The following is a 12,500-nucleotide window of genomic DNA, read 5'->3' as shown; positions in this document are numbered from 1 at the left end:
GACTGTCACTGAGAGCCTCCTCTTACGCATGACTGTCACTGAGAGCCTCCTCTTACGCATGACTGTCACTGAGAGCCTCCTCTTACGCATGTCTGTCACTGAGAGCCTCCTCTTACGCATGTCTGTCACTGAGAGCCTCCTCTTATGCATGACTGTCACTGAGAGCCTCCTCTTACGCATGACTGTCACTGAGAGCCTCTGTTTAGACATGACTGTCACTGAGAGCCTCCTCTCACGCATTACTGTAAATCACTTTGGAGAAAAGCACACATAATTTTTCTGTAGTATTAGTCAGTATTATTGCAGTAAAGACATCTTGTAAGAGTTACGGCACTCTGCTGATTACATTTCACCATCATTTCCTCCCCAACCCTTCTAGAAACTACAGATCATCACCAGTTCCTCCCCAACCCTGCTAGAATCTACAGATCATCTTCAGTTCGTCCCCAACCCTGCTTAGAAACTACAGATCATCACCAGTTCCTCCCCAACCCTGCTTAGAAACTACAGATCATCACCAACCCTGCTAGAAACTACAGATCACCCCCATTTTCTCCCCAACCCTGCTAGAAACTACAGATCATCACCAGTTCCTCCCCAACCCTGCTAGAAACTACAGATCATCACCAACCATGCTAGAAACTACAGATCATCACCAGTTCCTCCCCAACCCTGCTAGAAACTACAGATCATCACCAACCATGCTAGAAACTACATATCACCCCCATTTTCTCCCCAACCATGCTAGAAACTACAGATCATCACCAGTTCCTCCCCAACCCTGCTAGAAACTACAGATCATCACCAACCATGCTAGAAACTACAGATCACCCCCATTTTCTCCCCAACCCTGCTAGAAACTACAGATCATCACCAGTTCCTCCCCAACCCTGCTAGAAACTACAGATCACCACCAGCTCCTCCCCAACCCTGCTAGAAACTCCAGTTCCTCCCCAACCCTGCTAGAAACTCCAGTTCCTCCCCAACCCTGCTAGAAACTCCAGTTCCTCCCCAACCTTGCTAGAAACTACAGATCACCATTTGTTCCATGAAACATTTATTATGAGAACCAGAAATCATATATTTCATCAGGAGCAGCGAGTGTTTCTTTTGTGATAATATTTATAATGCGTTTGGAAGCAGATCCTTCAAATAAATAAATGACACCCTTCAATTCCAATTCATCTTTATTTTGCTTCAGCCATGTGGTTTCTCCTCAGCTGTCTAAGCAGAGAACGTGAGTCTGGCTGAAGGAAACAGCACAGCTGGCTAGTAAACACAGTCTCACACTAAGGGTCACGGTCCAAATAGCACATTATTCCCTATGTAGTGCACTACCTTTGACCAGAGCCATCCTATGTAGTGCACTACTTTTGACCAGAGCCATCCTATGTAGTGCACTACTTTTGACCTGAGCCATCCTATGTAGTGCACTACTTTTGGCCATAGGGTCATTTGGGACACACCCATCCATCAGATCAAGTGCTTCCAGCCAGGACAGAGACACACTACCAGACAGGACAGGATGAAACCATCAGGACAGAAACACACCACCAGACAGGACAGGATGACACCTTCAGGACAGAGACACACCACCAGACAAGACAGAGACACACCACCAGACAAGACAGGATGACACCTTCAGGACAGAGACACACCACCAGACAAGACAGGATGACACCTTCAGGACAGAAACACACCACCAGACAAGACAGGATGAAACCTTCAGGACAGAAACACACCACCAGACAGGACAGAGACACACCACCAGACGGGACAGGATGAAGTCTTCAGGACAGACACACACCACCAGACAGGACAGAAACACACCACCAGATAGGACAGGATGAAACCTTCAGGACAGAAACACACCACCAGACAGGACAGGATGAAGTCTTCAGGACAGAGACACACCACCAGACAAGACAGGATGACACCTTCAGGACAGAGACACACCACCAGACAGGACAGAGACACACCACCAGACAAGACCGGATGAAACCTTCAGGACAGAAACACACCACCAGACAGGACAGGATGAAGTCTTCAGGACAGAAACACACCACCAGACAAGACAGGATGAAACCTTCAGGACAGAAACACACCACCAGACAGGACAGGATGAAGTCTTCAGGACAGAAACACACCACCAGACAAGACAGGATGACACCTTCAGGACAGAGACACACCACCAGACAGGACAGAGACACACCACCAGACAAGACAGGATGAAACCTTCAGGACAGAACCACACCACCAGACAGGACAGGATGAAGTCTTCAGGACAGAAACACACCACCAGACAAGACAGGATGAAACCTTCAGGACAGAAACACACCACCAGACAGGACAGGATGAAGTCTTCAGGACAGAGACACACCACCAGACAGGACAGGAACACACCACCAGACAGGACAGAGACACACCACCAGACAGGACAGGATGAAACCTTCAGGACAGAAACACACCACCAGACAGGACAGGATGAAACCATCAGGACAGAGACACACCACCAGACAGGACAGGATGACACCTTCAGGACAGAGACACACCACCAGACAGGACAGGATGAAACCGTCAGGACAGAAACACACCACCAGACAAGACAGAGACACACCACCAGACAAGACAGGATGAAACCATCAGGACAGAAACACACCACCAGACAGGACAGGATGACACCTTCAGGACAGAGACACACCACCAGACAGGACAGGAACACACCACCAGACAGGACAGAGACACACCACCAGACAGGACAGGAACACACCACCAGACAGGACAGAGACACACCACCAGACAGGACAGGATGAAACCATCAGGACAGAGACACACCACCAGACAGGACAGGATGAAACCGTCAGGACAGAAACACACCACCAGACAAGACAGAGACACACCACCAGACAAGACAGGATGAAACCATCAGGACAGAAACACACCACCAGACAGGACAGGATGACACCTTCAGGACAGAGACACACCACCAGACAGGACAGGAACACACCACCAGACAGGACAGAGACACACCACCAGACAGGACAGGATGAAACCTTCAGGACAGAAACACACCACCAGACAGGACAGGATGAAACCATCAGGACAGAGACACACCACCAGACAGGACAGGATGACACCTTCAGGACAGAGACACACCACCAGACAGGACAGGATGACACCTTCAGGACAGAAACACACCACCAGACAAGACAGAGACACACCACCAGACAAGACAGGATGAAACCATCAGGACAGAAACACACCACCAGACAAGACAGGATGACACCTTCAGGACAGAGACACACCACCAGACAGGACAGGATGACACCTTCAGGACAGAGACACACCACCAGACAGGACAGAGACACACCACCAGACAAGACAGGATGAAACCATCAGGACAGAAACACACCACCAGACAAGACAGGATGACACCTTCAGGACAGAGACACACCACCAGACAGGACAGAGACACACCACCAGACAAGACAGGATGACACCTTCAGGACAGAGACACACCACCAGACAGGACAGAGACACACCACCAGACAAGACAGGATGACACCTTCAGGACAGAGACACACCACCAGACAGGACAGAGACACACCACCAGACAGGACAGGATGAAGTCTTCAGGACAGAGACACACCACCAGACAGGACAGGATGAAGTCTTCAGGACAGAAACACACCACCAGACAGAGTGTCTAACAACCTTGAGTTCCTGGCTGACAGAGTTTCTCATCAGAGAATAAAAAGGAAACAGAAATAGTCTCACAAACACACACACACACACACACACACACACACACACACACACACACACACACACACACAAACACACACACACACACACACACACACACACACAAACACACAAACACACACACACACACACACACATACACACACACACACACACACACACATACACACACACACACAACTCATAAATGAGTTACTTCACTAATGATTTCCACTCATTTCCCTTTTATATGAGATGTTGAAGACAGACACCGTGCTGGGTTCACAGTCAGCATTACTCCACTACAGCATGCTTTCACAATGCTTCTCAGACACACACACACACACACACTCACACTCACACTCACACACACACACACAGCCAGCTTCTATCCAGTCTCCTCTTGTTTGTTTATAATCACCTGTTCCCAGCAGTTTACCCAGGGGGCATCTCTCCCCTAATCAGCCCTTAACAAGCGAGCCCCTTAACGACCATTGACCAGGTATGTACTTCCTGTTAAACGCTGCTTTGTCCAGGTTCTCACAACACAATGGGCATGATGATGTGGTTAATGATGAGTTCGTCATGCCACAACAGGAAATGCCTTGGATAATAAACTGGGAATAAATAAATGAAATCTTCCTCCACCAACCTCTTCTCTCTTCCTCTCCTCCTCCCCCATCCTCTTCTCTCTTCCTCTCCTCCTCCTCCATCCTCTTCTCTCTTCCTCTCTTCCACCAACCTCTTCTCTCTTCCTCTCCTCTCCACCATCCTCTTCTCTCTTCCTCTCCTCCTCCACCAACCTCTTCTCTCTTCCTCTCCCCCTCCACCAACCTCTTCTCTCTTCCTCTCCTCCTCCTCCATCCTCTTCTCTCTTCCTCTCCTCCTCCTCCATCCTCTTCTCTCTTCCTCTCCTCCTCCATCCTCTTCTCTCTTCCTCTCCTCCTCCACCAACCTCTTCTCTCTTCTTCTCCTCCTCCCCATCCTCTTCTCTCTTCCTCTCCTCCTCCTCCATCCTCTTCTCTCTTCCTCTCTTCCACCAACCTCTTCTCTCTTCCTCTCCTCCTCCTCTTCTCTCTTCCTCTCCTCCTCCCCCATCCTCTTCTCTCTTCCTCTCCTCCTCCTCCATCCTCTTCTCTCTTCCTCTCTTCCACCAACCTCTTCTCTCTTCCTCTCCTCCTCCACCATCCTCTTCTCTCTTCCTCTCCTCTCCACCATCCTCTTCTCTCTTCCTCTCCTCCTCCATCCTCTTCTCTCTTCCTCTCCTCCTCCCCCAACCTCTTCTCTCTTCCTCTCCTCCTCCTCCATCCTCTTCTCTCTTCCTCTCTTCCACCAACCTCTTCTCTCTTCCTCTCCTCCTCCTCTTCTCTCTTCCTCTCCTCCTCCACCATCCTCTTCTCTCTTCCTCTCCTCTCCACCAACCTCTTCTCTCTTCCTCTCCCCCTCCACCAACCTCTTCTCTCTTCCTCTCCTCCTCCTCCATCCTCTTCTCTCTTCCTCTCCTCCTCCTCCATCCTCTTCTCTCTTCCTCTCCTCCTCCTCCACCATCCTACATTCTCTTCTCTTCCTCCAACCTGTTCTCCTGATGGTCTGTCTGACTGCTCTGTTCTCCTGATGGTCTGTCTGACTGACTGTTCTTTTCTCCTGATGGTTTGTCTGTCTGACCGTTCTTTTCTCCTGATGGTCTGTCTGTCTGCTCTGTTCTCCTGATGGTCTGTCTGACTGTTCTTTTCTCCTGATGGTCTGTCTGTCTGCTCTGTTCTCCTGATGGTCTGTCTCTTTGCTCTGTTCTCCTGATGGTCTATCTGTCTGCTCTGTTCTCCTGATGGTCTGTCTGTCTGCTCTGTTTTCCTGATGGTCTGTCTGTCTGCTCTGTTCTCCTGATGGTCTGTCTGTCTGCTCTGTTCTCCTGATGGTCTGTCTGTCTGCTCTGTTCTCCTGATGGTCTGTCTCTCTGCTCTGTTGTCCTGATGGTCTATCTGTCTGACTGTTCTGTTCTCCTGATGGTCTGTCTGTCTGCTCTGTTCTCCTGATGGTCTGTCTCTCTGCTCTGCTCTGTTCTCCTGATGGTCTATCTGTCTGACTGTTCTGTTCTCCTAATGGTCTGTCTGTCTGACTGCTCTGATCTGCTCTCCTGATAAGAAACACCTCACAGAAGTGAAAGCTTCCCCCAAACACACACACACACGCACAAACACACATGCACACACATACACACATGCACAAACACACACACAGGCACATACACGCGCACACTCCACACTGTGATATCAATATATGCATTTTCTCAGATAGTGCTCTCCTTAGGCTAAGGAGGGTCTACCTCTGGTCAAAAGGTACAGAGGGAAATGCTGAGACACACACACACACACACACACACACACACACACACACACACAGTTACTGTAGCATCTCAATAACACAGTGACTCTCTAAACCATCTGAATAAGGAGGGACGGATGTCACTGTTCTGTTCTCCTAAAGGTTTGTCTGCTCTGTTCTGTTCTGTTCTCCTGAATGTCTGTCTGTCTGCTCTGTTCTGTTCTCCTAAAGGTCTGTCTGTCTGCTCTGTTCTGTTCTCCTAAAGGTCTGTCTGTCTGCTCTGTTCTGTTCTCCTAAAGGTCTGTCTGTCTGCTCTGTTCTGTTCTCCTAAAGGTCTGTCTGTCTGCTCTGTTCTGTTCTCCTAAAGGTCTGTCTGTCTGCTCTGTTCTGTTCTCCTAAAGGTCTGTCTGTCTGCTCTGTTCTGTTCTCCTAAAGGTCTGTCTGTCTGCTCTGTTCTGTTCTCCTAAAGGTCTGTCTGTCTGCTCTGTTCTGTTCTCCTAAAGGTCTGTCTGTCTGCTCTGTTCTGTTCTCCTAAAGGTCTCTCTGTCTGCTCTGTTCTGTTCTCCTAAAGGTCTGTCTGTCTGTTCTGTTCTGTTCTCCTAAAGGTCTGTCTGTCTGTCTGTTCTGTTCTCCTAAAGGTCTGTCTGTCTGTCTGTCTGTTCTGTTCTCCTAAAGGTCTGTCTGTCTGTCTGTTCTGTTCTCCTAAAGGTCTGTCTGTCTGTTCTGTTCTCCTAAAGGTCTGTCTGTCTGTCTGTTCTGTTCTCCTAAAGGTCTGTCTGTCTGTCTGTCTGTTCCGTTCTCCTAAAGGTCTGTCTGTCTGTTCTGTTCTCCTAAAGGTCTGTCTGTCTGCTCTGTTCTGTTCTCCTAAAGGTCTGTCTGTCTGCTCTGTTCTGTTCTCCTAAAGGTCTCTCTGTCTGCTCTGTTCTGTTCTCCTAAAGGTCTGTCTGTCTGTTCTGTTCTGTTCTCCTAAAGGTCTGTCTGTCTGTCTGTTCTGTTCTCCTAAAGGTCTGTCTGTCTGTCTGTCTGTTCTGTTCTCCTAAAGGTCTGTCTGTCTGTCTGTTCTGTTCTCCTAAAGGTCTGTCTGTCTGTTCCGTTCTCCTAAAGGTCTGTCTGTCTGTTCTGTTCTCCTAAAGGTCTGTCTGTCTGTTCTGTTCTCCTAAAGGTCTGTCTGTCTGCTCTGTTCTCCTAAAGGTCTGTCCGTCTGCTCTGCTCCTCTAAACCATCTGAATAAGATGTGATTGATGTGTTATGCTCTTGATCTTAGTTACCTTTCAACTATTATTCTACTAAAGTTGCCATGGTTTTAAGATGGTTGTGAGACCTTCATCTTAATAGAATATCATCAGTGAAACTGAAATCTCTCCGTCTACTTAATTACTAAATGTTTTACAATTCACAATTGCATAAATCTGGCACCTTGCTCCAATGACACCTTACCCAAGTTATTTTCTGATTGTATATTATAGCAGGGCGTCGTCGTACATTATATGAGTGTTATAACCAAGTGTTTATAACGCCGGCGTATTGATTTCACTGATTTAAAGAATGATGCAGATGTAATGGATGTGAAAGGGCTAGCTTAGTTCGCGGTGGTGCGCGCTAAATAGCGTTTCAATCAGGTGACGTCACTCGCTCTGAGACCTTTGAAGTAGTGGTTCCCCTTGCTCTGCAAGGGCCGCGGCTTTTGTGGAGCGATGGGTAACGATGCTTCGTGGGTGACTGTTGTTGATCTGTGCAAAGGATCCCTGGTTCGCGCCCGGGTATGGGCGAGGGGACGGTCTAAAGTTATACTGTTACATAGAAACCAAACATACAAAAGACTGAACCCACTGGGCACAGATGTCAATTCAACGTTGGTTCAACGTTATTTCATTTAAATTGCGTCGTAACAACGTTGATTCAACCAGTGTTTGCCCAGGGGGAAATGTCAGATATAGTTGTCAGACAATGATTCATATTTTTAAATAAATGTTTTCTTTGATTCATCTTTTAAAATCTAGCGCCTTTTTTCTTTGCAAAGCCAAGAAGAAATAATGCATTTGTCAAAATACATTTCATTCGGTCTCCACTTCTTACCTTCAGTGGTCTTGTTGGAGGAGCGCACATCTTCACCGAAGCATATTGTAATTGACAAGACGTGAAGAGCTATCAAAAACACGGTAAACTTCTGACTCCCGTAGGTCCGCCGATAGGTCATTGTGCGGGTGTACGGCAGCGGATGAACGAACGGGTCGAGACTATCCAACTGTCTCACGGCAGCACGACCATAATATACAGTGGAACAGCTGATGTGTAACACCCAAAGGACTTCGTGAAATATGATCAAGTATGAGGAAAGAGAGACGGTTAGGAAATCCTTCTCAGTCCTCACCCACTCCGCTCCAGCAACCTCAGACTCCCCTGAAACAGACTTTACATCCAACGGTGTTAAAAGCGCATCAAGCACTTTGGAGAGAAGCCCCACAATTTGACCAGTAAACGTGTCATTAACTACATTGAAATAGGTAGTCGTGGTCGTTTATTTTCCTTCCGATGACAACAGTTAGGGAGTTCCTCCAAAAAAATGAATTTACAGACTAGCGAAGTGTTGTCTTTCGTTAACGAGACCATGTGCTTCTCCAGAAGCGCTCCTTACGGACGTCAATCCGTCTTTACATTCGCCGTCCGCAAAGGCGCGCCGTTATAAGCGCTTTTCTGCGCTGCAGCAAGAGACACACAGAGAGAGAGAGGAGAGAGAGAGAGAGAGGAGAGAGTACACTTAGAGGACTTGAATAATATATTTCAGACACAACCTCTCCCAGCAGAGGTCATTCTGGTTTAATATTTTATTCAGCAGCCGTAAGAGACAGTCGACTTGAAAGCAGTTAAGGTGGGTGTGTAAATTTTTTTTTTTTAATAATTGAACCTTTTATTTAACTAGGTAAGTCAGTTAATTAAGAACAAATTCTTATTTTCATTGACGGCCTAGGAACACTGGGTTAACTGCCTTGTCCAGGGGCAAAACGACAGCTTTGTACCTTGTCAGCTCAGGGATTTGAAATTGCAACTTTTCGGTTACTAGTCCAACGCTCTAACCACTAGGCCACCCTGCCCGCCTATATGGCGGACTAGGCTACCCTGCCCGCCTATATGGCGGACTAGGCCACCCTGCCCGCCTATATGGCGGACTAGGCTACCCTGCCGCGCCTATATGGCGGACTAGGCTACCCTGCCGCGCCTATATGGCGGACTAGGCTACCCTGCCGCGCCTATATGGCGGACTAGGCTACCCTGCCGCGCCTATATGACGGACTAGGCTACCCTGCCGCGCAGATTTGGCGGACAAGGCTACCCTGCCGCGCAGATTTGGCGGACAAGGCTACCCTGCCGCGCCGATTTGGCGGACTAGGCTACCCTGCCGCGCCTATATGGCGGGTGTGTAAAAAGCAGTCCTGGTGGGTGTGTAAAAAGCAGTCCTGGTGGGTGTGTAAAAAGCAGTCCTGGTGGGTGTGTAAAAAACAGTCCTGGTGGGTGTGTAAAAAGCAGTCCTGGTGGGTGTGTAAAAAGCAGTCCTGGTGGGTGTGTAAAAAGCAGTCCTGGTGGGTGTGTAAAAAGCAGTCCTGGTGGGTGTGTAAAAAGCAGTCCTTGGTGGGTGTTCTCATGAACCCTCCGTGTCTCCTTGAAGCTCTAAGTGAAAACATCCTCTGCCCTGTACTCACGCACATGGTCTGATTTGCTCTACAAATGCAATAGGTCTACATTTATCTATTGTAGAATAAACTAAAAACAACATCACATGTATTATGCAACATAAACTGACCAGCCTCAACACGTGGCCAGTCCTGTGAAGTGGAGAAACATTATGAGACTTCAGGATAAGCCAACAATCTATTTGCATTCAATCGTATTCATATGATATACAAAACGTTAAGGCCAACTGAAGAGGACACCCCCTGGTATTACATGGTGCTGACAGTATCTCAGAGGAAGAGGACACCCCCTGGTATTACATGGTGCTGACAGTATCTCAGAGGAAGAGGACACCCCCTGGTATTACATGGTGCTGACAGTATCTCAGAGGAAGAGGACACCCCCTGGTATTACATGGTGCTGACAGTATCTCAGAGGAAGAGGAGACCCACTGGTATTACATGGTGCTGACAGTATCTAAGAGGAAGAGGACACCCACTGGTATTACATGGTGCTGACAGTATCTCAGAGGAAGAGGACATCCTCTGGTATTACATGGTGCTGACAGTATCTCAGAGGAAGAGGACATCCCCTGGTATTACATGATGCTGACAGTATCTCAGAGGAAGAGGACACCCCCTGGTATTACATGGTGCTGACAGTATCTCAGAGGAAGAGGAGACCCCCTGGTATTACATGGTGCTGACAGTATCTCAGAGGAAGAGGAGACCCCCTGGTATTACATGGTGCTGACAGTATCTCAGAGGAAGAGTAGACCCACTGGTATTACATGGTGCTGACAGTATCTAAGAGGAAGAGGACATCCCCTGGTATTACATGGTGCTGACAGTATCTAAGAGGAAGAGGACACCCCCTGGTATTACATGGTGCTGACAGTATCTCAGAGGAAGAGTAGACCCACTGGTATTACATGGTGCTGACAGTATCTCAGAGGAAGAGGAGACCCACTGGTATTACATGGTGCTGACAGTATCTCAGAGGAAGAGGAGACCCCCTGGTATTACATGGTGCTGACAGTATCTCAGAGGAAGAGGAGACCCACTGGTATTACATGGTGCTGACAGTATCTCAGAGGAAGAGTAGACCCACTGGTATTACATGGTGCTGACAGTATCTCAGAGGAAGAGTAGACCCACTGGTATTACATGGTGCTGACAGTATCTCAGAGGAAGAGGAGACCCACTGGTATTACATGGTGCTGACAGTATCTAAGAGGAAGAGGAGACCCCCTGGTATTACATGGTGCTGACAGTATCTCAGAGGAAGAGGAGACCCACTGGTATTACATGGTGCTGACAGTATCTAAGAGGAAGAGGAGACCCCCTGGTATTACTTGGTGCTGACAGTATCTCAGAGGAAGTGTAGACCCACTGGTATTACATGGTGCTGACAGTATCTCAGAGGAAGAGGAGACCCCCTGGTATTACTTGGTGCTGACAGTATCTCAGAGGAAGAGGAGACCCACTGGTATTACATGGTGCTGACAGTATCTCAGAGGAAGAGGAGACCCACTGGTATTACATGGTGCTGACAGTCTCTCAGAGGAAGAGAATAGAGGATATAGGAGGGGGAGGGAGGTGGAAGAATAGAACAAAGAGGATATAGGAGAGGGAGGGAGGTGGAAGAAGAGAATATAGGATAAGAGAGGGAGGGAGGTGGAAGAAGAGAATAGAGGATAAGAGAGGGAGGGAGGTGGAATAATAGATAATAGAGGATAAGAGAGGGAGGGAGGTGGAAGAAGAGAATATAGGATAAGAGAGGGAGGGAGGTGGAAGAATAGAGAATAGAGGATAAGAGAGGGAGAGAGGTGGAAGAAGAGAATTTAGGATTTAAGAGAGGGAGAGAGAGAGGTGGAAGAAGATAATTTAGGATTTAAGAGGGAGAGAGAGAGGTGGAAGAAGAGAGAATAGTGGATAAGAGAGGGAGAGAGGTGGAAGAAGAGAATTTAGGATTTAAGAGAGGGAGAGAGAGAGGTGGAAGAAGAGAATTTAGGATTTAAGAGAGGGAGAGAGAGAGGTGGAAGAAGAGAGAATAGTGGATATGCGAGAGGGAGGGAGGAGGAAGGAGAGAGAATAGAGGATATAAGAGAGATGGATAAACATAAGAATGACATGTATAGGAATGACTTGTATAGGAATGACTTGTATAGGAATTACTTGTATAGGAATAACATGTATAGTAATGACTTGTATAGGAATGACTTTTGTAGGAATAACTTGTATAGGAATGACTTGTATAGGGAATGACTTTTGTAGGAATAACTTGTATAGGAATGACTTTTGTAGGAATGACTTGCATATGAATGACTTGTATAGGAATGACTTGTATAATAATTACTTGTTTCGGAATAACTTGTACAGAAATAACATGTATAGGAATGACTTGTATAGGAATAACTTGTAGCATATGACTCTGTGCTATCTGGACTAGAAAGGTAGCTGGCTACATGACATTCAACGCCAATTGATAGAAATATTGTTTTCCTTTTACTGCTACAGATATATCATTGAAGTGGCACAACAAATCAAATCAAATCATAGTTCATTTTGTCGCGTAAACAGATTTGCAGACGTTACAACAACAACAGCAAAATTGAAGAAACGTGATATTTGCAGCATGAACCCCAGCCAGACTCTCACTCCATTACCCACAATACATTACTATAATGAATTTGATGAGCTCACCTACATCATTACACTACAAGCAAATCAGCATATTAGCAATGTGCTTTTAATTAGCCATTT

At 47.3% G+C, this 12,500-nt stretch overlaps 1 protein-coding gene across 1 annotated transcript in view; it reads right to left on the bottom strand.

The window, feature by feature from the left end:
- The window catches only part of LOC110517068 (disintegrin and metalloproteinase domain-containing protein 12), a 234,598-nt gene extending 225,848 nt beyond the window's left edge, over positions 1-8,750 (bottom strand). The window contains exon 1 of the mRNA XM_090228882.1: positions 8,143-8,750. Coding sequence (XP_090085008.1) covers positions 8,143-8,263 — 121 coding nt within the window. The 5' untranslated portion in view covers positions 8,264-8,750. The remainder of the gene's footprint in view (positions 1-8,142) is intronic.
- Between the last annotated feature and the right edge of the window lie 3,750 nt (positions 8,751-12,500).

The sequence above is a fragment of the Oncorhynchus mykiss genome, unplaced genomic scaffold (assembly GCF_057628025.1).
Source record: "Oncorhynchus mykiss isolate SJ-2025 unplaced genomic scaffold, ASM5762802v1 scaffold103, whole genome shotgun sequence".
Lineage (NCBI taxonomy): Eukaryota > Metazoa > Chordata > Actinopteri > Salmoniformes > Salmonidae > Oncorhynchus > Oncorhynchus mykiss.
The sequence above is the reverse complement of the archived record's forward strand: the minus strand, read 5'-3'. Positions and strand labels throughout refer to the sequence as shown.